At 33.8% G+C, this 26550-nt stretch overlaps 2 protein-coding genes and 1 long non-coding RNA gene across 3 annotated transcripts; 2 read left to right on the top strand and 1 right to left on the bottom strand.

The window, feature by feature from the left end:
* Positions 1 to 1536: 1536 nt before the first annotated feature.
* Positions 1537 to 11602, top strand: LOC110654080 (pleiotropic drug resistance protein 1). The gene is made up of 24 exons (XM_021809958.2): positions 1537 to 1969; positions 2054 to 2174; positions 2287 to 2375; positions 2455 to 2539; positions 2642 to 2801; positions 2908 to 2984; positions 3078 to 3131; positions 5937 to 6027; positions 6161 to 6462; positions 6571 to 6852; positions 7038 to 7354; positions 7439 to 7599; positions 7693 to 7796; positions 7903 to 8059; positions 8132 to 8239; positions 8331 to 8542; positions 8800 to 9132; positions 9330 to 9620; positions 9694 to 9777; positions 9872 to 10005; positions 10214 to 10441; positions 10523 to 10694; positions 10878 to 11132; positions 11216 to 11602. Exons 1-24 carry the CDS (start codon positions 1656 to 1658, stop codon positions 11471 to 11473), a joined length of 4389 nt encoding a protein of 1462 aa, XP_021665650.2. The 5' UTR covers positions 1537 to 1655; the 3' UTR covers positions 11474 to 11602.
* Positions 11603 to 12881: 1279 nt separating this feature from the next.
* On the bottom strand, positions 12882 to 14415 carry LOC131179346 (uncharacterized). Its single transcript, XR_009148366.1, has 3 exons — positions 14260 to 14415; positions 13752 to 13810; positions 12882 to 13177 (listed from the first exon to the last, which is right to left on the bottom strand). It is a non-coding gene; the product is annotated as an uncharacterized LOC131179346 (long non-coding RNA).
* Positions 14416 to 18158: 3743 nt separating this feature from the next.
* On the top strand, positions 18159 to 24095 carry LOC110654084 (pleiotropic drug resistance protein 1-like). Its single transcript, XM_058146061.1, has 17 exons — positions 18159 to 18487; positions 18579 to 18699; positions 18804 to 18892; positions 18971 to 19055; positions 19403 to 19562; positions 19652 to 19728; positions 19856 to 19909; positions 19999 to 20089; positions 20190 to 20491; positions 20589 to 20870; positions 21191 to 21507; positions 21587 to 21747; positions 21838 to 21941; positions 22043 to 22199; positions 22271 to 22378; positions 22467 to 22630; positions 23223 to 24095. The coding sequence occupies exons 1-17, from the start codon at positions 18159 to 18161 to the stop codon at positions 23307 to 23309; spliced, it is 2688 nt and encodes an 895-aa protein (XP_058002044.1). The 3' UTR covers positions 23310 to 24095.
* Positions 24096 to 26550: the final 2455 nt, after the last annotated feature.

Here is a 26550-nt window from a genome sequence, read left to right as displayed (position 1 = left end):
ACACGCATACGAATTTCAGTGATAGGAATGGCTTAGTAATGAACTTACCCTCAGCTGTCGGTTAGCTTTTAAAGCTATTGCATGGCAGATGCAACGATCACCTTAATAGAACCCTCAACAAGGGGATTAGCGAAGGGGATTATCATTGAGCTTTGTAGAATTGTTTTCATAACCTCCAAAGTAGTTAGAGTTGGTGGTCTGTTTTATCCACTCATGTTACATAGCAGTGGAGCCTGGCGATTTAATTTCCTGACAGTCATGGACGGAGGGGGCAACGGGGGTATTGGTCCCCTGAAATTTTAAAAATTTTTAGGGGTATATTGATAATTTTTTAAAAATAAATATTTTATAAAATAATTTATACTTTAATACTTAATATTTCGTGAAGTATATAATTCAATTCATATATTTTCAAAATCAAACAAATTAGTTTCTTACTTTATAATCTATTAATAAAATAATTTATACTATATTATTAAAGTAAGTTTTAATTTAATGGCATAATTACTTAGAGATAAGGGGCTATGGTGCCTCCCACAAGTTTCTAAAATTAAAAAATTACCTATAAATTTAATGTTTTATTTTTTTTTAAAAAAATTACTATTTACCCTCTATAATTTTTATTTTAGTATTTTTTTACACAATTATTATTTGTTCCTTTAATATTTTTATCTTTGTGTAAATTCCATTCATAGTTTAATTTGATATCTTAATATTTTATATTTTTATTTTAGTACATATATTTTTATAAAAATTTCATTTGTTTCTTATTAATATTTATTCATTTCCCTCAAATGATAGATTCCTAGTTCCGTCTCTATTTTAATTGAATTAATTAAATTTTTATCATTTTGATGAAATCAGTAACTTAATCGTTGTATTCTCATGAACAAATAAGATAGTTTCTCACTTTTTAAATTATATAGATATGTGTGTGTGTGAGAGTATGATAAAATATATCTAAATTTATGATGGTTAAAATAATTTTTTATATTTTTTTAATTAAATTTACTTTTTATTATTGTTTTAAAAAAATAAATTTGAGATAAATTAGACAAGTTTTTTAATTTTAGATCATCGTAATAATTCATAATATAACACATTTATTATATTTTTGAATTAACAATACTTTTATTTAATTTTTAGCAAGTCATTTTATTAAAAAAAATTAAGGTGTTTAATTTTATTATTATAGATTAATTGTAATAACATATTAACTCTTGTAAAAAAATTTGTCATTAATTTTTATTTATTTAATAAATAACAAATTTAATCGGGCCCAAAACTAAATTCTTGGCTCCGTGACGGTTGGCAGTTATATGTTATATCCAGGCTCGAAATTCAACACGTTCAAAAATTTGTACCAAAGCCATGAAGGTGACGGACCACACAGCAGAGTGCATTACTGGGATAATAATGTTTTACTCGATCATTGGCTGCAATAATGATATGAGATAATGATGATGATGCTTTTCTCCGTCCCTGTATAAGTCGAACCAAATGTTCAATGCGTCATAAATCCATATTTACCAGCAAGCCAGGGTAGGTGTAGCCCATGAAATTGAGCGACTTCTTCCAATATTGAAATAAGCAAATACTTCATTCTTCTAGTAAGGTGACTACTGTATCAAGTTAAACGACACTGGGAGATAAAAATGGAGATAAGTGATGTAAGTAGAGTCATTAGCAGTGAACGAATACGCAGTTTCAATGGTTTGACAAACAATACCATGGAAGTTTTCCCCAAGTCTTCCCATCACGTCCAAGATGATGAAGAAGCGCTCAAATGGGCTGCTGTGGAGAGATTGCCTACGTATTTACGTGTAAGGAGAGGTATACTTAATGAAAAATTGGTTGATATAAATGGGATTGGATTAGTAGAGAGAAGGGATCTGTTGGAAAGGCTCGTGAAAATTGCAGAGCAAGATAATGAGAAATTCTTGTCGAAGCTCAGGGATCGCATTGAGCGGTATATATGTTTTAGGTTATATATATCTAATAGTTCTAGCTTCAAAGATATAAATGTTCATCATTTTTTTTTTTTGAAATACAGAGTTGGACTTGATATGCCAACCATTGAAGTCAGGTTCGAGCATTTAAATGTTGAAGCACAAGCTTATATTGGCAGCAGAGCATTGCCTACAATCTTCAACTTTTCCATTAATTTGTTAGAGGTATAAATTAAAACTTCATGATCAATATTGATCATGTCTGCTTTCTTGCAAGTTGTAATGGCTGCATGTAATTATAAAACTCGCTCACCACATTTACTGGCTCTTCCTGAAGGGATTCTTGCATCGTCTCCACATACTTCCGAGCAGAAAGAAACCATTACCAATCCTTCGTGATGTTAGTGGAATCATCAAGGCCCGAAGGTGAGAACAAGGTTTAGCAAATTCTGCCAGGAGTTAAGTTTTATCTCATAACAGCTATTAATTAATCCAAACTTTGCAGAATGGCCCTACTTTTAGGCCCGCCAAGCTCAGGCAAGACCACGTTACTATTGGCTTTGGCTGGAAAACTGGGTAAAGATCTCAAAGTAAGGATATAGAAATTCATCCATGGCATAAACTTAGCTTTCCTGGGAAAGTGCTAATTAGCTTCATGATCTGATATATTGCAACTTTTTGTGAAATCCCAGTTTTTAGGAAGAGTTACGTACAATGGACATGGAATGGAAGAGTTTGTGCCGCAGAGAACAGCAGCTTATATAAGTCAATATGATCTTCATATACCAGAAATGACTGTAAGAGAAACTCTGGCTTTCTCTGCAAGATGTCAGGGGGTTGGACCTCGTTATGGTCAGGAAAAACGCCATTAATTCTTTCGATACAATCCTCAGACAAGTAAAAAAGTTATGGAAGGGCTTGAATTAATCGTTCATTATTGAATTGTAAAATTATGCAGAAATGCTAGCAGAATTATCAAGAAGGGAAAAGGCCGCGAATATCAAACCAGACCCTGATATTGACGTCTACATGAAGGTGAGAAGACAACTAAATTAGAATTATCTTTCAGATATTCATAGCTTAAAGAGTTAAAACTCATATCAATTTTCATGCCCTGGAATTTTGCAGGCAGCAGCTCTAGAAGGGCAAGAGACCAATATAGTCACAGATTATTTTATTAAGGTACAATATGCTCTCCTTGCTGGGAGATTATTAGGTGCAGTCGGTATACATATACATCTCTTTAAAAAATCATGAGTTTTACATATTAAAATTATGAATAATTAATTTTTTATCTCGATGTATTCAATAATTAGGAAAATTTTTGCTTAAAACCATTTCATTATATATTCAAGACATAATTATGTGAGACTCATATATTTAATAAATACATCCTACCATACATCTTTTATCTGGAATTGATCATAGACCAGTTTTAAATAAGAAAAATCTCCAATAATTAAAATTTTTATCTATGAAATCATTGTACATATAACGATTTAATTATAATTTTTTATTATAATAAGATACACATGAAATTTACCATAATCAATAATTACAATTACCATAATCAATAATTACAATAAAACTATTATACATACATCTATTTTATTTTATAATTTTTTCAATTATTAACATTCTTTGGAATTGTGGTTACGATGTCAAAACGCTATTTTTTAGAAAAGATTATAAATTATTATTTTTAAAAAGTTATTTTAAATATTATTGAATAAAGTTAGTCATGGATGCGGCTACTATAAACTTGTTGTTATAAGAAGAAGCCCATATACTCTTAGATGAAATATATATTATTACTTTGTTTGTAAAAAAATAATTTATAAGAAAAAAAATTTAATTTAATTCTTATACAATTATATGATTTTTTTCTTGAATTTTTTTAAATAAATTATTTTAAAATTAAAAAAATTAAATTCTTTTACCTATTTCCCCTGTTTCAAAATTACAATTTACAAAAATTTAATTCAATTAATTTTTTTTAAATCCTCATGGTTGAAAGTGAAAAGAATTTAATTATTTTTATTTTAAAAAATTATTTTAAAAGAAATAAAAATCAAGTCAAAAATAAGATGATTATATGAAAATTGAATTAAATTCTTTTCTTATAAAATTTTTTTTTCCTAAACCAAAGCCATTACTTTTCTAAATATAAAAATTAACAAAAAAAATTAATTTAATTGAATTTTTATAAATTTTAATTTTCAAGTAAGATTATAAGATTCAGGTTAATTTAAATGTACACGTAATTGAAATAATGAGTATGTTAATCTATACGAATTTCGGTGTAAATATTTAATTTAAGAGCCTTAAACTTGCTCTTATGTAACTTTATAATAGTTGCAATTTTAATTATTTTAAAGTTTTTATGATAAAAAAAATACATTTAATTTTAACTTAAAATTTTAATGTCTTATAATTAATACATTTTAAAAAAATTATTTTTCTTTAAACAGCTTAAATAATAGTGCTAAATCCGATATGACTCGGTATAATTTATCCACACTAAACTCCATTTATTTTACGAAAAATATTTTTCTGAAAAATATTTTTCACTTGAAGCTCTCAGAAAAATAGATAAATAGAAAATATTTTCTTGATCAAGGTAAAAATTAAGTAATTTTTAAAGAAAATAATATTTTTTTAAGAAAATAGCTCAACTCAACTCAACTACACTTTTATTCAAAAAATTTAGGGTTGTCTATATGGATTCTCTTTCTACACTCAAAACGATTTTGAGTTAAATTCTCGGAAATATGGAATGCTTCTAGGTTATGTTGTACTACTTTCCTCCAACTTAGTTTAGGTTTACCCATTATTTTCTTTCTATCCTCTATCCAACTGTGCTCTACTTGTCTAACTGAAGCATCATATGTCTACGCTTCATATGACCAAACCAGCTCAATCTCCCTTCTCTCAACTTATCATCCGCCTCAATCTCACTTCTCTCAACTTATCCTCAATTGGTACCACTCCTACTTTTCTTTAATACTCTCATTACGGATTTTATCTAGTCCAGTATGGCTACTCATCCATCTTAATATTCTCATCTCCGCAACTTTTATATTAAACACATACGACTCTTTCAGTGACTAACACTCACTACCATATAACATGGCCGGTCGTATAGCTGTACGATAAAATTTTCCTTTTGACTTATTAGAAATATTGCGATCACATAAAACTCTTGTGGCATATCTCCACTTCAACCATCCGACTTTAATCATATGACTAACATACTCCTCACATCCCCCATCTACTTGAAGGACTGAGCCGAGATATTTAAAGTGATTACTTTGTGACAGTATCACTCCATCCAAACTAACTCCTTCCCTATCATCTATCAGAACTATATTATCCGCAAACATCATGTACCAAGGGATACTCTTATTAAAATAAAAATAAAAAATTTATTTTTTAAATTTTAATAATCTTATTAAAATAAAAAAAAATTTATATATACATTAAATAAATAAATATTATTAATTTAACATTATAATTAAATAATTAAAAAATATTTTTTTAATACAAATTATTTTTCTTGAAACAATCAGAATCTAAACCGATATATTTAATCTTTCCAAATTTAATAAATCTTAATCACTAGAAAAAAATCAAAACCTTTACAATAATTGCGAATTTCTTTTTATAAGGTTTTTCTAAAAAAAAAAAAAAATGGAGGTTGCTGGCTGGGAGTGTCTTAGAACTCCCTAAACGCTGCCGTTTGACAGTAATAGCTCTTCATCTTTTCTCTCGTTCAACTGAAAATCCGCAAATTTATGCAAGCCTACAGCCTCCTACCGTAGCCGATAAGCCTTAAGCGAGGGCAATGAGAGCGGACAAGAGACATTCCCAACTGGTGTAGGGTGAATACAATGGATACCAAATAAAAAACGAAAATTATAACCTAAATTGATAATGGGATGGAATTGAAAATGCAGTTGAGGATTTTTATGATTAAAAAATTTGCAGATTTTAGGACTTGAAGTATGCGCTGATACCATGGTGGGCGATGAAATGATACGAGGCATCTCTGGCGGACAAAAGAAGCGACTCACAACTGGTAATCAAACTTCTTAACGACCCATTTACATTCTTTTAGATATCAGTTTGAGTGTGATGCTGTTAGTTGCAGTGACTTGCTGCACTAATCTTTATATATCTTATTATCTTCTCTTATGGTCTATGCAATGCAGGAGAGATGCTGGTTGGACCAGCAGGAGCACTTTTCATGGATGAAATATCAACTGGCTTGGACAGTTCAACAACTTTTCAAATTGTTAACTCACTCAGGCAATTAATCCACATTCTCAGCGGAACTGCGCTTGTCTCTCTTCTCCAGCCAGCACCAGAAACATATGATCTTTTTGATGATATAATTCTCCTATCTGATGGACAAATCGTGTATCAAGGTCCACGCGAAAATGTGCTTGAGTTTTTTGAATACATGGGATTCAAATGTCCTGAGAGGAAGGGAGTTGCTGACTTCTTACAAGAAGTAAATTGTCTAACAGCTTTGTTTCTGTGAAGGAATTTGCTGAAACATAATATCAATCTCTAGAATATGTTCAATTTTTTATCGGCTTTTCTTGTTGGAATGCATTAGGTAACGTCAATGAAAGACCAAGAGCAGTACTGGGTACATAAAGATTTGCCTTACAGCTATGTTTCTGTGAAGGAATTTGCTGAAGCATTTCAATCATTTCACGTTGGGAGAAAACTTGGTGATGAACTTGCTACACCATTTGACAAGTCCAGTTGCCATCCTGCTGCTCTAACAACTAAGAAGTACGGTATCAACAAGAAGGAGCTCCTGAAAGCATGCTTTTCAAGAGAACTTCTGCTCATGAAGAGGAACTCATTTGTCTACATTTTCAAAATTACCCAAGTGAGTAGCACTATATTCTTTCGTGGAAATTAGGGCCCAGATGAGCAGTATTCACTATTCAGAAATGAACTTGTGTATTTGAAGAATCTTATTTCAAATCATGAAATAAAAGAGATTACCTACAAGCTGAAATTCTGAATTTAGGGTGGGACAGTGCATAATTAATTGTTCTTCTTTCCTTTCAGCTTATTATTATGGCTCTTTTATCAAGTACAGTATTTCTGAGATCGGAATTGCACCGTGACACATTAACAGATGGAGGAATTTATCTTGGTGCTCTTTTCTTGACTGTTGTTACCATAATGTTCAATGGGTTCACAGAGCTTGCACTGACCATCATTAAACTTCCTGTCTTCTACAAGCAAAGAGATCTTCTATTTTACCCTTCATGGGCATATGCTCTACCCACATGGATTCTCAAAATTCCAGTCACCTTTGTCGAAGTTGCTATATGGGTGATCATAACTTACTACGTTATAGGCTTTGATCAAAACATTGAAAGGTGGGAAATGGAAATCTTCAATGGATTTTTTTCCCTAATGTTTGGAACTGATGTTTTTCCAGAATTTATTTTCCTTAATTGCAGGTTTTTCAAGCAGTACTTGATACTACTATTTACAAACCAGATGGCGTCAGGTCTATTTCGTTTGATGGCAGCATTAGGAAGAAATATAATCGTTGCTAACACTTTTGGATCGTTTGCATTACTTGCAATACTGGTTTTGGGTGGATTCATCTTATCACGAGGTGAAATTTATATTTATACAACATTATTTCAGAAATTTGTCCTCCTGATGTTACTTAAATTCTGAAGTTGAAGTCCTCATTGTTTTGCATCAGATGACGTGAAGAAGTGGTGGTTATGGGGTTACTGGGTCTCACCTTTGACATATGTGCAAAATGCTATATCCGTGAATGAATTTCTTGGGAAGACTTGGAGACATGTAGCCGTCGTTTCCTTAAAAGTTTTACTGAGGAATGGATATGAAAATTTCATTAATAATAATACTATATATTGTGGATAGTCATGTGAAAATGCTTGTGTTGCAGGTTCCTCCCCACTCTACAGAGCCACTAGGAGTTGGTCTCTTGAAGTCTCATGCAATTTTCCCTGAAGCATATTGGTATTGGATTGGAGTAGGAGCTCTAATTGGATACATTTTTCTATTCAATTTCCTTTACACTTTAGCCCTAAAAAATCTTGATCGTAAGTGTCCATTTTATGTGTTTTCAATTTTGAAATTTGGGGCCAATGTTTTGATGATTGAGCTGGTTGCAGCATTTGGGAAGCCTCAGGCAACACTGTCAAAAGAGGCCTTAGCTGAGCAAAATGCTAATAGAACTGGAGAGTTTAATAAATCATCAACAAGTGGAAAGAGCTCTTTGGGTGTGTCACCAGACTTTCCCTTCTTTTTTTTTTTTTTTTTTTTTTGTCACATGAATCTAGTTGCAAGCTAACCACTATGAAACTGATGCAGAAAGAGGGAATGAGAGCCAAAGAAGTATCTCATGTATCTCATCCAGCACACTATCTGCAAGAAGTATCTCATGTATCTCATCCAGCACACTATCTGCAAGAGTGGACAACTTCAGCAATGCTAATCAGAGCAGGAAATGGGGAATGGTTCTCCCATTCCAACCCCTTTCTATGGCTTTCAATGAAATAAAATATGCTGTAGACATGCCACAGGTACCTCAGGCTTTAATCAAGATCATGAAAGAACAACTGAAATATTTAACTTTTAGGAGAGTTGAGAAATTCTTAAGTTTGAAGTAGTTGAATTTCCTACTTTTAAATGGTTTTACCATTGTCATCTATCATTATTTTTCTCAATCATTCTTTTAGTAAGCAAATTGTGAAAAGCCTGATGCATTGGGACAAATGCTATTTAATTACAGTGGAATTGCTGAATATGCCTGCATCATTAATTTCTATCTTACTTGCAGGAAATGAAAGCTCAAGGTATTCCTGAAGATCGTTTAGAACTTCTTAAGGGTATCACCGGTGCTTTCAGGCCAGGAGTCCTAACAGCGCTTATGGGTATTAGTGGTGCTGGCAAGACAACTCTTATGGATGTTTTGGCTGGAAGAAAAACAGATGGTTATATCAAGGGAAGCATCTTAATATCTGGGTACCCAAAGAACCAAGAAACTTTTGCTCGTATGTCAGGATACTGTGAGCAAACAGATATTCACTCTCCACATGTTACAGTCTATGAGTCATTGCTTTATTCTGCTTGGCTTCGACTATCCCCTGAGGTTAATTCTCATACAAGAAAGGTACATTTTGATAATTTTTTACCTTTTCTTATATTTACTGGACAGCTTAGAGGAATTAAAGCAATGGCATTAAAACTGAAGGCTGCCCATCATCATAAATAAGAACAAAAGTCAGACAGAAATCAAGAAACAGGATAGTATTTTTGTTCTGTTCACACATTATATTATTGAAGCTAAACATAGTTGATGGACTGCAGGTGTTCATTGAGGAAATTATGGAGCTTGTGGAGCTGACCTCTTTAAGAGAAGCACTTGTAGGATTGCCTGGTGTGAACGGTCTTTCAACTGAGCAGCGCAAGAGGCTGACGATTGCAGTTGAACTTGTCGCCAACCCATCTATAATTTTCATGGATGAGCCAACCTCAGGCCTTGATGCCAGGGCAGCTGCCATAGTTATGAGAACAGTTAGGAACACAGTAGATACTGGGCGAACTGTGGTGTGCACAATACACCAGCCAAGCATTGACATATTTGATGCTTTTGATGAGGTCAGGCGTATTTTTCATCATCAAGAAATTTCTGTCCCATTCAAGTACTAATTTCTGTATTACCACTTTGCAGTTAATTTTATTGCAAAGGGGAGGTGAAGAAATTTATGCAGGTCCAATAGGCCACCATTCTTGCCATCTGATCAAGTATTTTGAGGTTAGTGTAATAGATGTTTGATAATGAAAATTGTTGCATTCTTTCCCCCATTTAGTGCTTATCTGATGAATTTGAGGACTTACAACATTATAAGGACATTGAGGGAGTTCCTAAGATCAAGGGTGGTTGCAATCCTGCAACATGGATGCTGGAGATTACTTCAGCAGCACAGGAAGCTGCTCTTGGGATTAACTTTGCTGATATTTACAAGAACTCAGAACTATACAGGTCAGTCACCTTAACTTTGATGAAATTATCTGTAGCAGTAACATTATTTTGTGGTAATACTGGTATAGCTAATGAGAATAGTTAATTCAAACATCATAATCTACCCAAATTTGAAAGGAGAACTTTAAAGTCTGATAAGATTAAATCACTGTTTGTTGCACAGCTCATTATGAAGTTACTAATGTGGATGTATTGGTTAATAATTCAGGAAAAACAAAGCTTTGACCAAGGAAATAAGTACACCTCAAACAGGTTCAAAAGATCTGTACTTCCCAACTCAATACTCACAGCCTTTCTTAACCCAGTGTGTGGCTTGTCTATGGAAGCAGCATTGGTCATATTGGCGAAACCCATCATATACTGCAGTGAAACTCTTGTTCACAACGGTAATAGCTTTGATGTTTGGAACTATATTCTGGGATCTGGGATGCAAAAGGTACAGGGAAATGCAACATACTATTTGTATTAAGGCTAAATATTTTTCGTATTTCACTCTCTAACTCGTGTGAATTTGTAGAAGAAGGCAACAAGATATCTTTAATGCAATAGGTTCTATGTATGTCGCTCTTCTCTTCATAGGAGTACAGAATACTGTATCTGTGCAGCCAGTTGTGGCTATAGAGAGAACAGTCTTTTACAGAGAAAGGGCAGCTGGAATGTACTCTGCATTGCCATATGCCTTTGGACAGGTAAATTGATTGCTTTACTTATTTTTCATATTCTGTTAGCTGAGGAAGACTCATGAAATCATGAATTGAATGTGCTATTTTATACAGTTAAAAAGTTTGGGGACATTTCCCTTTGCTGTGATTACTCAGTTAAAAGTTTGGGCATATTTCCCTTTTCATGCAACCATTTGCTCTTACTTTCAGGTTATGATTGAGCTGCCATACGTTTTTATCCAAACTATCATATATGGGGCCACAGTTTATGCCATGATTGGATTTGATTGGACAACAAGCAAGTTCTTTTGGTATATCTTCTTCATGTACTTCACCTTCTTATACTTCAGTTTCTATGGGATGATGACCACAGCCATTACACCCAACCACCAAATTGCTGCTGTAGTTGCATCTGCTTTCTATGCAATATGGAACCTTTTCTCAGGATTTATTATTCCGTTACCGGTAACATCCTGTGATCTTATTATTTTCTTCTATCTATTATCAAAAAGAGCTCTAATTAAAGAGCATAAACATGTTCATGACAGAGGATTCCTGTCTGGTGGAAATGGTACTATTGGTCTTGCCCGGTAGCTTGGACCTTATATGGATTGGTTTCTTCACAATATGGAGACATAAAGGACACGTTAGACACTGGTGAAATGGTGGATCATTTTTTAAGGAGACATTTCGGGTTTAGACATGACTTTGTTGGAATCGCTGCAGTTGTCGTTGTTGGAATCTCTGTGCTCTTTGGATGCATCTTTGCCTTATCTATCAAATTATTCAATTTCCAAAAAAGATGAGGCCTTTTGTGTATGTAAATGTAAAGGAAATTTTCCACTACCTCAACTTGCAATGTTGATTTTGTTCAAGTTGAAATGTGGTGGATGTTGATTTTCCTCTGCCTCACTTTATTAGTGACTATTTAGTTACTGGAATAGGATTTGATTTATATGGCCAACTTAAAAGACCCTTATGATATGTAAGAAGGAACACTTGTTGAATATATTCTATTAAAATAAAAACATAATCCTACTCTAGATTTTCTCTTATTAGTTCTCTCTTCCTTCTTTACTTTTGCCCTCTTTCTATTCATTTTCTCACAATCCAAACACTGTAATTAGACATTTCGAGACATAATGTTTAACCATTCTGGCATTGACAGTGAATGATTCTAATATTGTCATTGAATTGATCAACAAGATAAGGTGATTTGTGGATGGTCTATAATTTTTACTGGTACTAATAGTTGTCCATGTTAATCTAGAGATGAAACTGAATCCACAAAAGACCAATGTGACTGAAACGGTCATTGGCTTTTTACTCCCCAAAACAATATGAGTTGTGAAATTTCCCAAAAGCAATAAGGATTTTGTGTTGTTCTCTCTGCAGTTGAGATTGTCTGGCAAAAGGCCTTTTTAAGCCTTTAACAATTACTCTTAGAGTCAAATAAATACTTGTCAATTAGTTAATCCTTTTAAACCCTGATAATTGTTGTTTTAGAGTCAAATAAACACTTATCAATTTAATTTATTCTTTTAAACCCTTGGCAATTACCTTTAGAGCCAAATAAGACATTGTAAGACATTGTTAATTTAGTTATCCATTTAAGAACTTATCCATTTAAGGCATCCCAAGAGTGAAATTGAGCTTTCAAGGACTTGGGATTTATGGAGAGGAGGAATCCGCTGGATAGGACTCTGAAAATTTCAGAGGTTAAGATAATGAGTAATTCTTATTGAAGCTAAGTGAACTAATTGAGAGGTTGGTATGACAAAATTCAAGAAATAAATTTAGTCTCTTGAGCTTCAAATATATTTATGTTGGTATCTTCTTGAAATGGGGAGTTGGCCTTCATTTGCCAACCATTGGTAAGGCTTGACCATTCAAATGTTGAAATAGAAGCTAATATTGGAACCTGAAAGAAATATGCCCAGGTCCACCCATGATGGGTCAAGAACCCAAGCCCAAGTCACATGCTCCAAGGCTTCTTTGTGAAGGACACTTATGCTGCTAGTTTGGGAGCACAAGCATGTCACGACCCAACCTATGGGCCGGACCGGCACTAGGACCTGGGCCAGCCTAAAGCCCCCGAGGCCCGTAGTAAGCCTTAACTATTCATTAACCAAACTCTAAGGCCCATTTGGGCCCAATATCAAGAAAACAAACGGACAGAGTCCGGCCATGAAATGGACTTTCCAACGGGGAGTTTTCGACTCACCCGACCTGTAAACACAATAAACAATCCATTGGGGAGCTCAGCTCATCCTCCACATACTCATCAACATAATAATAAATGGGAGCTCAGCTCCCTCATCCAATCCATCAAACAGACTTAAAATATTAAGTTTACAGGTCCAACATGAATATAATATTACAGATCAATTTCAAATAATTACTGCTAACACATGCGGAAATTCTAGGAGTAATTAAAATTACACAATATTGATAAACAACCTGCTAGGTAAAAAGGCAGGTTAACCCAGAACAAAATATCCTCCTGTGGCCTGTAAAAATTTTTGAACAGGAGTGAGCGTTCGACTAAGAGAGTAAAATATCAATCTTAACTATAATCTCTATAACTATCTGAAACTAATGCAACCTGTAGAGTGAAATGCAACATACACAACATTTTCACATCATAACATCAAAAAGGTAATTTGGAGCACTCACACACTCGTAGTACCAATCATAACATATGGGAGCCGATCCCTATACGACTCTCTTAAATCCAACCCGGTGCCTGAATTACTCAAGCTCGGACTTCCACTTAATAACCAAATCGAGGGTCCCAGCGAATTACTCAAGCCGTGACTACCCCTCGAAGAAACGGGTCCCAGCGAATTACTCAAGCCGTGACTACCCCGTCCTATCCATAGTCCACACCACATCACACGCACGCCAACGCACGCACACTGCTCCAAATTACCACAACAACATCCATGGTACATCAACAGTTATGAATGCAACATAAATCGTGCCTAGAGTTTAACTACATAAATATATGCATATAAGTGATGCATGGGCATGCTGAACATATAATAATATCGAAATTATAATTAAAATTAATATTTTACTCACAGACTTGACGACAAATTACTGTGGCGGCTGGGCGGAGGAAGAAGGCTGTCCCGACTCACCTGACAATCATATTACATTTATTTAATACAATCTGACTCAATACAAATAAAGAAAAAGACCAATTACGTCCTAAGTCGTGCCGAAAATCCGGCAGAGTCTCCCCTATACGTAGGACCCACCCAACCTGCAAAAGGGCTAAAAATGCACTTCTATACTCACAATCCATATATCAACAGTTCAATCATATCACACAGCCCCTCCTGGGCCCATCAAATCAGTCATCCATCACAATACGCAAAATTTCAATTTAGTCCTTATTATTGATCATTTTTGCAAAAACTGCCCAAACAAGCTCTAAAAATTATAAAACTTTGCCCCGCGGTCCTTAGCAATATTACTAAGCTATTGCAAAAAGAATCGTAATTTTCTAAGCTACCACGAATATTTTATGGATTTTTAATCCTATTTAAGCACTAGAAAATTACGTAAAAACTAGGTTCGGGTTTACCTTTGCCGATTCCGACTTCCGGGACGCGCTCGGGACGTCTGACAATGGGGGGCTAGCCAAAACCTCGGCCCAATTCGGAGACTTTTCCGGTCACGGGTCTGTCTGGCCCGAAATTTGCAGACCCGGTCAACTGTCGAATTTCGGCGAATCGAGGATACCGACACGAAGCCCATAACACGGGGGTTAGCACATAAATTTTTCAGAATTTTCTAAGCTCATTTAATGCTCGAAATTATACTGCGAAGTTCCGTGGGACCCATCGAAAAACGGTGTCGGAAAAATTCGAAATTTATGTCGTTGCGAAGCTCTCGACGAATGGAGCGTGCTGGTGGCCTCGGTTTCCTAGTGGGATTCACGGTTTTCGAGAAATCTAGCCCAAAAGTCGAAATGGGCTAAAATCTTCCCGAGCAAAAATCGGACAAACCGCTCGATGAATTTCGGCGTTCTTGGTGTCTATGGAAAGCTCTCGCCGAGTAGATGATTTTAGACACAAGACCCGGTCCAATCGGTGGCCGGATCGGCCGGATTTGGCCGGAGAAACTGGAGCAACGCGCGCGCGCAGGGGAGGGGAGGAGAGAGAAAAGAAAGAGAAAAGAGAGGGACGACGCGCGCGGGAGAAGAAAAAGGAAAGGGAGCCGGTTCGATTCGACCGGTCCGATCCGGTCCGATTCGATTCGGCCGGGTCAATTCGAAATACAAAATTTTGAATTTTTACTCTGCCTCGGGACCGAAAACGAGGTCCAAAAATTCCGAAAAAATTCCATAAAACTCAGAAAAATACGTAGACTCCAAATATATTTTTAGTTTTGCCACGTGGTCTTTAAATTAATTTTTAAAAATCATCAAAGTTTATATTTTCGGAAAATCGAACCCGATTTTTAAAATCCGAAAAATCTCAAAAAAATTCCTAAAATTTAAATAAAATTAAAATATCAAAAATACTCATAAATAATAAAATTTGGGGTGTTACAAAGCAGCTCTATTTCATTGGTTTTCTTTCTCAGGCAATATATTGGAGGTAGACTACAGGAAAGGTAACTCTTATAGTGAAATATAAAGCATGATTCTTGTATATTTGATAATGATTTGGACTAGTGATGCAAAAATGGATTTTGGGGGTTATGTGTGCATGAAACGTATATTTCTTATGATTTAATCTCTAACAAGAAGCCAATGCTGTGGATGTTAGCATGGATCATATGGCAGAGATAAAGGCATGGGTTACTTGGTTAGTGGAGCTAAGAGACTGGTAGTTAGCTGAATTGGCAAATGTTATTAGTAGTTAGTAACAGATTGTAATCAATTCTTCTTCTTAATAGATCAGATGATGGAGCTGATTCCAACTTCGCTACCTAAAAGGTAAAGATCTTGTGATTAATCTAGTTTTTGAATATATAATAGAGTTAGCCACCATCCAAGTACTCTCACCGCCAACCTATCATTACCATCCCACCTGCATTCGCCTCCAACAACCACCACCGCTATCATCCAATGATAAACTCCCAACGAGAATTTTTTCCATTTACAATAATCGAATACTCAACTTTTTTAAGAGATGGTGATAAATGTCAAAAACAAAATTAATTCAATAATTGACTATTCATTTTATAATACAAGAGATTCAAATGAAGTGCTAGCCCAGTATTATAAATACAATAGAATATTTCACCAGATTGGCAATTAGCAGGATGGAATAACATCAATTTTGTGAGAGAATATGCTCATTCTATGACTCCAGTAAGCTTCCTAATCAAGTTGTTATGATAATCCTCTAATATTTAAATATCAATTGACTAATTTGATACATTATTAGATGACAATTAACAATAAATAAAATTAAATTTAAAGTCTGAGACTTCATCTCTACTGATAAACTAATTCTTTAAATTCTTGTTGGTGATGTGAAGTGTTGCAGCTATGGATACCAATAAGGAACAAAAAGAGTCTACTTACAATAAGATTCCACTCAGCAGGATTTGGCTTCATGCCTCTTCAATCTAAAATTGTTCTATTCTTTAACTTGCAAATTGCAATTATCCAATTTTAAATGTCACTGTGGATTAGTTAGTGATTTGATGTACAGTAATTAAAAGAATATTATAATTATTAAAAAAAAAGTCATCCATAGGTAGTCAACCATCTGTATCTAAACTATACAAATAAACAAATTCAATTAAATTAAATATCATTGTACCAATTATTATTATTTTTAATTAGTTAACGACACAAACACATTCGTAGGATAAAGAAGATATACACCTTTTAATAAAATTATGATAAATTTATTAAAATATGTTAAATTGTATGTCTCTCACACACAATTATGAATAGTAATGAATAGGATATCCGTAAAAATCATCGTATCCGAACTCGAATCTGATTAATATTTTTAAAACTCAAACCCATTCTAAATCCGATTAAAATTTATTTTCAATTATCTAAATCCGTTTCAAATCCCATTATTATTACTTAAAAAAAACTCGAGCCTGTTTAATTTTATATATTTTAGTTAATAATTTACATAAAAAATTATTTTTTTATTAATAATTTATATTTTAAAATTTAATAATTTCATAAAATAATGAAATTCTATTTTATTTAAAATAAAATTTATAAAAGTTTATAAATAATATTATAAAAAATATATATTTTATATTTAATTAAGTATTTAAATAAACGAATTTAAATAACAATATTCAACTCATAAAAGTATTATTATTCAAATCAAATTCAACTCAAATTTAATTATATATTACTTAAATTTATTTTATTATAATTTAATCAAATTAAATTCTCATAAAAATCTGACTCTTTACCATCCATATATACAATAATATGAGATTCCAAAAGAGCAGTTTGACCACTCAAAAATAAATTAGCAAACCAATTATTATTATTATTATTATTATTATTATTATTATTATAAACACTAAAATAGGTAATAAAAAAGGAGCTGCCACTTCTTCTAGAAGCCTTATAGGTCAGCTTACCCTTTTGCTTTGTCGTTTTCCCATTACAAGTCAAAAGAAAAGATTTAACCATAGAACTAAATTAAAATTAGATATAATTGATAAACTATGCAATATTTTTTTTATTTAATAAATACTTAATATACTAAATAATAATTAATAGACTATACATTAAAAAGATAACTATCTCCATTTCTCATAATAAAGATAATTAATTTTTCATAATAAATAAATAAATAAATTTTAATTCATGATTTTTTTTAAAGAAAAACCAATCAAATTATTCAGTGCTTAGGAGAATGCAATTAATAATTTTTCCAAACTTACTTAAAACCATATGTGATTGACTTGTTCATATTTAATCATAAAGTTTATTTATAAAAAAAACACTTTAATTTTTTCATGAGTTAATAATATAATTGTTTAATACTCAAATTAATTAAAATATCTCTATTATTTACTATTTTTCGACTATAAATCTTCTCATTTAATTTCGATCTATCATTTATTCAAGATATAGTGAGATCCACCTATCAATTGAAACCATAAATGAATAGAAATTTTCTGATGAGCAAGTTTGAGAGAGAGAAGCCGTCTGCATCAATCAATCAATTAAATTAAGGTTAGGTGGACATGATCATATTAACCCCACTTTGCCTGAAGAAATGTCGTCGGTAGGTTTTTCAGGTTATTTTGTTGGTTGCTATATATATGTATATATAGATTCTTCTTTTAATGCAAGAAACTCCAAAGAATAAAAACCTCATAATTCCTTCTACTCAAGAACAGTGCAAGAGAGAGAGAGAGACATTTTGTCTTTCCCTTTGCACAAACACTTAAAAGAGAAACAGCAACCAGCTTTGCCACATGAAAATTGTTCTTGTTTGCTGATTATATTGAAGTTGAAGTTTTTAGCATTGAAAGCTGAAAATGGAAGGTGGTGATATAACTAGTAGAGTGAGTAGTGCTCGTCTAAGTAGTTCTAATATATGGAGGAACACTACCTTGGAAGTTTTCTCCAAGTCTTCTTCTCAGATTGAAGATGATGAAGAAGCTCTCAAATGGGCTACTTTAGAGAAGCTTCCTACTTATTTGCGTGTAAGGAGGGGCATTCTTACCGAAGAAGAAGGTCAATCTAGAGAGATTGATGTAAAAAGCCTAGGATTAATAGAAAAAAGGAATCTTCTTGAGAGGCTAGTCAAAATTGCAGAGCAAGATAATGAGAAATTCCTGTTGAAGCTCAAGGACCGCATTGAAAAGTATGTATATACATAATTTTAACATCTTTAAACAGCTGCAAATTTATATTCTTTTTGTGTTTGATTATATGTTTGTGTTTTTATAATGCAGAGTTGGGCTTGACATGCCAACAATTGAGGTCCGGTTCGAGCATTTAAGTGTTGAAACGGAAGCATATGTTGGAAGCAGAGCATTACCGACAATGTTCAACTTCTCTGCTAACATGTTTGAGGTATAACAACTTTTCAGAATCATGTATGTGCATATTTGGTTATGTTTAGGTAGCTAATTTGCAAGAAGTAATTCATTTACTCTGCATACTGGCTCTTTCCAAAGGGATCCTTGAATTATCTTCATGTTCTTCCAAGTAGAAAGAAACCATTATCAATCCTCAATGATGTTAGTGGAATTATCAAGCCTCGAAGGTGACCGTAAATATTTGTGTTAATCAAATTATCATAGCATTTTCGTTTCTTATTCATGTACTATCCCAACTTTTGCAGAATGACGCAGCTGTTAGGCCCACCAAGCTCAGGCAAGACCACGTTACTTTTGGCTTTGGCTGGAAAACTGTGCAAAGAACTAAAAGTAAGTAGCCATTCTCTTCCATTTCCCGTTAAAGCTCATTTTTTTTCTTTTTCTTCTACCATTTTCTACCTCATTCTATGATAACAAGGAATCAAATATTTTGCATGTATGAGTTTCAATGCCATAATTGTCATGATCCTTAACTTTTAAATTGGTCTACTACCTTATTCATTTTAGAGCCATTGGCAACTGCCTCATTCTTGGTTTTCCCTTGACATTTGGTTGCTGTGAAGTAAAAGTTAATGAAAAATTTTTTATGTTGCTTCTTAACCGAACAACATGCTGTTTCATATTTTTGAAAAAATGTTTTGCCTTATTATCTGATATAGATATTTTTGAAATTTTAGTTTTCAGGAAGAGTGACGTACAATGGACATGGAATGGGAGAGTTTGTACCACAGAGGACATCAGCTTATATAAGTCAATATGATCTCCACATAGGAGAAATGACTGTGAGAGAAACACTGGCTTTCTCTGCAAGATGTCAAGGCGTTGGAATCGGTTATGGTCAGCAACAAATAATTGTTAAAATATACCCTCAGCAGAGTAGTTATAAATGGTTTAACTGATTATTCTTGAACTCTGAAATTGTTCAGAAATGTTAGCAGAATTAGCAAGAAGGGAAAAGGCAGCAAATATCAAACCAGACACAGATATTGATATCTACATGAAGGTAAGAGGCTGTTAATTGCATGTAAAATTGTGAAATTCTAATGGACATTTAATATCTGTGAGATTCCACAAAACAAGGAAGTGTTTTTCCATGTTTAAAATATGCTTTAATACTTGAAACTCTATAGGCAGCTGCACTAGAAGGGCAAGAGGTAAATGTTGTTACGGATTATATTCTTAAGGTACAGAGTGAAATGTCCAATTAGAATAATTAAAAATGCACTTGTGGAATATCTATATAATCAATCTTTCTGTGTTTAAAACTTTTTAGATTTTAGGACTTGAAGTATGTGCTGATATCTTGGTGGGAGATGAAATGGTAAGAGGCATTTCTGGTGGACAAAAGAAACGAGTTACAACAGGTAAAATATTAGACAAGTATGATATCATAGACAATAGTACACAATCTCTTTCTCATTTCGCATGAAGATCCCCAAATTTTCATTATGTCATACAATGCAGGGGAGATGCTGGTTGGGCCAGCAAGAGCACTTTTTATGGATGAGATATCTACTGGTTTGGACAGTTCAACTACTTTCCAAATTGTTAACTCACTCAGGCAATCAATCCACATTTTCAATGGAACTGCTTTTGTCTCTCTTCTCCAGCCAGCACCAGAAACATATGATCTTTTTGATGACATAATTCTTCTTTCTGATGGACAAATTGTTTATCAAGGGCCACGCGAAAATGTGCTTGAGTTCTTTGAATACAGGGGATTCAGATGTCCTCAGAGGAAAGGAGTTGCTGACTTTTTACAAGAAGTAATTTCTTTGAAAGTTGCAATCTGCCATGCATACTGTGTCAATATTTATGACACGTTGAAATCATTAACAAGCTTCTTCTATTGGGATGTGATAGGTAACATCAAAGAAAGATCAAGAGCAGTACTGGGCACATAAAGAAGAGCCTTATAGCTTTGTTGCAGTGAAGGAATTTGATGAAGCATTTCAATCATTCCATGTTGGTCGAAAGTTAGGTGATGAACTTGCCATACCATTTGACATAACCAAAGCTCACCCTGATTCTCTAACAACTAAAAAGTATGGTGTCAGCAAGAAGGAACTGTTGAAAGCTTGCATTTCCAGGGAATATTTACTCATGAAGAGGAACTCGTTTGTATACATTTTCAAGATGACCCAAGTGAGTAGCAGTATGCTATCTTTTCTTTCTTTTTTCTTGTTTGATGGAAATATTTGAATTAGTATTCAAGAACAACATGGAAACAGCCTCTCTGCGAAAAAGGGGTACAGTTGCATACATCAATCTTCTCCAGAGCCCACAAGTGTGGGATGCTTCGTGCACAGGATCACCTTTTAGTATTCAAGAACAAAATTTCTAGTTTTGATAGAGATTGCATCCTATAATGCCTGCCCAGGACTCGCAAATGGTTGACAACCAGAATTATAATGCAAGTTCATGGATGTGACAGAAATTGCTTTGTTGTCTTCCTTTATTTTCAGCTTATTATAATGGCTTTCGTGACAATGACAATATTTCTAAGAACGGAGATGCACCGAAACACAGAAACAGATGGTGGAATTTATTTGGGTGCCCTTTTCTACACAATCATCGTAACTGTGTTCAATGGATTCTCAGAGCTTGCAATGACCATCATGAAACTTCCTGTCTTCTACAAGCAAAGAGACCTTCTCTTCTATCCTGCATGGGCATATGCTCTACCCACATGGATTCTCAAGATCCCTGTTTCCTTTGTAGAAGTTGCTGTATGGGTGGTCATGACATATTATGTTATAGACTTTGATCCAAACATTGGAAGGTGTGTAACCAGAAATCTCATTTATTTGTTCATCTCTGTACTTCTGGTTCAAGAATTTACTTAAATTTCCTGATGGCAGATTTTTCAAGCAGTACTTGATACTCCTAGTTACTAGCCAGATGGCATCAGCAATGTTTCGACTGACGGCTGCATTAGGAAGGAGTGTTATTGTTGCTAACACAGTTGGGTCATTTGCATTACTTGCTGTGCTAATTCTTGGTGGATTTATCATATCAAGAGGTGAATTAAAAGTATTTGTTAACATTATTTCATTCTTCAATTTGATGTGATGTAAATTCAGATATAGATGAATAAATTGTGTTGCATCAGATAGTGTGAAGAAATGGTGGATATGGGGTTACTGGTTCTCACCAATGATGTATGTGCAGAATGGTATATCTGTGAATGAATTTCTTGGAAACAGTTGGAACCATGTAAGCTTCGTTTTCTTAAATTTGGACCCAAATTTGAATTTTTCAGAAAATGATAATTGATAAATATTGTTAACCGTTGTTTGGAAATTCTATGGTTTCAGTTTCTTCCTAATTCAACAGAGGCATTAGGAGTTGCTTTCATGAAGTCTCGTGGACTTTTCCCTGAAGCATATTGGTATTGCATTGCAGTTGGAGCTTTGACAGGATATATCTTCCTATTCAATTTCCTTTTCACTTTGGCACTAAAATATCTTGATCGTAAGCATTCCTCTATCCATGTTCAGTTCTCAAACATATGGCCTCTATTCTGATGATTGAACAATTTGCAGCATTTGGCAGGCCTCACGCACTAATATCGGAAGAGGCCTATGCTGAGAAAAATGCTGCCAAAACTGGAGAGTCAATTGAGCTATCATCAAAAGGGAAGAGCTCTCTAGGTAAGTCACAAGACACTCCAGTTTTTGTTGTTTTTCTTCCTTTTATGATTCAAGGTGTATATCATTGATCATTATAAACACAATGCAGAAAGAGGGAGTGCGAGCCAAAGAAGTGCCTCATCCAGGACACCTTCCACAACAGTGAGCAGCTTTAGTGATGCCAATCAAAACAGGAAACGGGGAATGATTCTACCTTTTCAACCCCTTTCCATCACTTTTGATGAAGTCAGATATGCTGTAGACATGCCACAGGTACCTTGAGGCATTTTTACAAAGCAACTGTTGGATTTGCAGGAAGAAAAAACTAAGAAATTTAAGAGAAATTTATGCTAGAACAAGTAGGAAAAAGAAAACCATAAATTCATCACTAAAATAGAGGATATACATATACACATTCAAAGATTTTTTTTTTTCTTTTCTTCCTCATTTTGCTAGCTCTCTCAAAACACTCTTTCCAGCCCTCTCAAGTTTTCTCTGCACACTTTTTCCAGTAGCAACATTTCCTTTTTATAGGGAAATATTACTTTCTTTTCTCAACTAATGCCATGCTTAGGTATGGCTCATTTCTCTACTTGTGCACATAGAGTTTTACCTACTAAATCTCATCAACTCCACCAGCAACAAAGCTATGCGCCCAAAAAAAAGAAAACGTTGAAACATGAGCTAACATTTTCTCTTTTTGCCTAACACAATGTTATTTCACAGAATTTTTAACTTCATGGAAATTATTTGTGATTTTGAAATGGTTTTAGCTTTATCGCGTATCATTAGTTTTAATAATCTTTCAGTCACTGTGTGAATTACCAGATGTGCCTGCATCCTGAATTTTACATCATACTTGCAGGAAATGAAGGCTCAAGGTATTTACTCAACTTCAAAAAAAAAAAAAAAAAAAAAACTTGGAGGATTGAAACATCTTGAAAAGTGCTAGAGTAATTGTGAAAAGTTGATAAAAAAAAAATAGTCACAAAAATATCCCAAAGGTAATTTTGGGTGTGACGTGAAATAGGGACACATACACAATAAAAAAATATATTATAAAAGTAGTCCCTTTATTGTGTTAGCACTTAAGATTCATTGTGAATTTCTTTCCTCTTGATAAAAAAATTACTATTAAAAAAAAAAAAAAAGAAAAAAATTGGATGCACTTTGAGTTTCATGATTAATATTATTCTCATATTTTGTTTACCTTATTCCCTTTCTTTGTTAACCACAATCTTACCCTATTTGACCCCATTACAACCCTTAAAAAGACCTAATGATTCTTTGAAAAATGCTTGTTACATTAGTAGAGTTAGATCTTTTATGCTTGCATATGGGTTTGGCAATATAATCTTCCATACATTACTCACCATCTATTTGAGACACATTGGCTATCTATTTCATTTAGGTTTGTTTTGGCACAATTGACTCTTGTAGCTGGTTGGTATTTGTTGCTTGGATTGATTGGTTAATTCTTAGCTATTCTGTAATTGTTGAGAGTGCTTGCTTCATTCTTTGTGCTTTTGCTGGTGGGAATTTGGAATGTTGGTGGCTAGAGGTAAGTTGGTGGTTTGGATTAGTGATTTTTGTATTTTCAAAGACTGATTCTATTCCCTTCCAAATGAGTTTGTATGAAATTTTGCTTAGGGACAAGCAAGAGTTTGAGTATGGGGGAATTTGATGCATGCATTTAATATCATCATTTAGGAGTAATTTTTGCACATAATTTACCCTTGTTCATAGCTATTATTATAGATATTAGTATATATTTAGTCAACTTTATAATTTTCACACTTCTTAGTTTAATTTTTGGAATTTATTTGTTTTGTAGGTTAAATTTTGAGAAATTTGATGTATTTTGATCAGAGTAGCCATTTGGAAGAGATTAAAGTCGAATTGCAAAAATTTTGAAGTTGAGTAAAAAAATGGCCGAGAGCGACACAACTTGCAGCACAACCGAATTAGCTTATGTCGCAGGTTGTGTCAATCGTCAGATATTCACGCCGAGAGCGACACAACCCACGACACAACTGACTCGGCTTATGTCATTTTTACTGGAAATAATTGACGTGGCATTTCCATTACTCCAGCTTTTTACCTCACTTTCTCTGGAACCTTCCCCCTTTTACCAATTCTAGGGCAGACCCTTAGCCTATATAAAGTCTCATTTTATCATTTTCTTTCCATATAGAGAGCAAGAGAGGCATTTTTTGCAAGATTAAAAAGAGAAGGAGGGAGCACTTTCTGCATTTTTTTTTCCAGCAGCTGCAGATCACGTTTCTGCACTTTTCTGCAGCAGAATCTGCTGCATATTTCTGGGTTTTTCTACCCTTTAGCTTACATTTCCATTATTTCTTCATTTATACATTTGGGTTTGTCTTTAAACAATGATTTGTGAGTAGTTGATTGAGATTCTAGAGATGGGTTTGTAAATATTGATTTGTATTGTGGTTTTGAACTGATTTAGCCATTTAAATGGAATTTGTTACATTTTGATTTATTGCTTGTGAGCTTGTTGCCTTGCTTGATGAATGGGCCCTCATTAAGTTAAGCTTTAATCCTTAATAGATGGACTGAAAAGTGAATATTAGGGATAGATAATCTTGCAATAAACTTTATTTTCTTGGTGTTAGAGATAAGCTAAGAAGATTAAGGGGAACTTTCCAAAAATCAATTAGAGCTTTAAATGGGTTTTTGTTAGGTTTGAAATACCGTGAAAACATGGTTTGATTTAATGAAAACCAACTTTGAAATGCTTGAAAAAGGTTTCAAAAATTTAAGAATTGATTTCCCTCAAAATTGCAATTCTCATGTGTTTGGCTAAATTAGGGATAAACCACATGCAAACAATATTGAAAATCCAATATCTAGAATCTCAATCAACTACTCACAAATCATTGTTTAAAGACAAACCCAAATGTATAAATGAAGAAATAATGGAAATGTAAGCTAAAGGGTAGAAAAACCCAGAAATATGCAGCAGATTCTGCTGCAGAAAAGTGCAGAAACGTGATCTGCAGCTGCTGGAAAAAAAAAATGTAGAAAGTGCTCCCTCCTTCTCTTTCTAATCTTGCCAAAAATGCCTCTCTTGCTCTCTATATGGAAAGAAAATGATAAAATGAGGCTTTATATAGGCTAAGGGTCTGCCCTAGAATGGGTAAAAGGGGGAAGGTTCCAGAGAAAGTGAGGTAAAAAGCTGGAGTAACGGAAATGCCACGTCAATTATTTCCAGTAAAAATGACATAAGCCGAGTCAGTTGTGTCGTGGGTTGTGTTGCGGGTTGTGTCGCTCTCGGCGTGAATATCTGACGATTGACACAACCTGCGACATAAGCTAATTCGGTTGTGCTGCAGGTTGTGTCGCTCTCGGCCATTTTTTTACTCAACTTCAAAATTTTTGCAATTCGACTTTAATCTCTTCCAAATGGCTACTCTGATCAAAATACATCAAATTTCTCAAAATTTAACCTACAAAACAAATAAATTCCAAAAATTAAACTAAGAAGTGTGAAAATTGTAAAGTTGACTAAATATATACTAATATCTATAATAATAGCTATGAACAAGGGTAAATTATGTGCAAAAATTACTCCTAAATGATGATATTAAATGCATGCATCAAATTCCCCCATACTCAAACTCTTGCTTGTCCCCAAGCAAAATTTCATACAAACTCATTTGGAAGGGAATAGAATCAGTCTTTGAAAACACAAAAATCACTAATCCAAACCACCAACTTACCTCTAGCCACCAACATTCCAAATTCCCACCAGCAAAAGCACAAAGAATGAAGCAAGCACTCTCAACAATTACATAATAGCTAAGAATTAACCAATCAATCCAAGCAACAAATACCAACCAGCTACAAGAGTCAATTGTGCCAAAACAAACCTAAATGAAATAGATAGCCAATGTGTCTCAAATAGATGGTGAGTAATGTATGGAAGATTATATTGCCAAACCCATATGCAAGCATAAAAGATCTAACTCTACTAATGTAACAAGCATTTTTCAAAGAATCATTAGGTCTTTTTAAGGGTTGTAATGGGGTCAAATAGGGTAAGATTGTGGTTAACAAAGAAAGGGAATAAGGTAAACAAAATATGAGAATAATATTAATCATGAAACTCAAAGTGCATCCAATTTTTTTCTTTTTTTCTTTTCTTTTTTTTTTAAATTTTTTTTTATGCA

This window comes from Hevea brasiliensis, chromosome 4 (genome assembly GCF_030052815.1).
Source record: "Hevea brasiliensis isolate MT/VB/25A 57/8 chromosome 4, ASM3005281v1, whole genome shotgun sequence".
NCBI classification, from domain to species: domain Eukaryota; kingdom Viridiplantae; phylum Streptophyta; class Magnoliopsida; order Malpighiales; family Euphorbiaceae; genus Hevea; species Hevea brasiliensis.
This window is presented reverse-complemented; position numbering and strand designations above follow the sequence as displayed.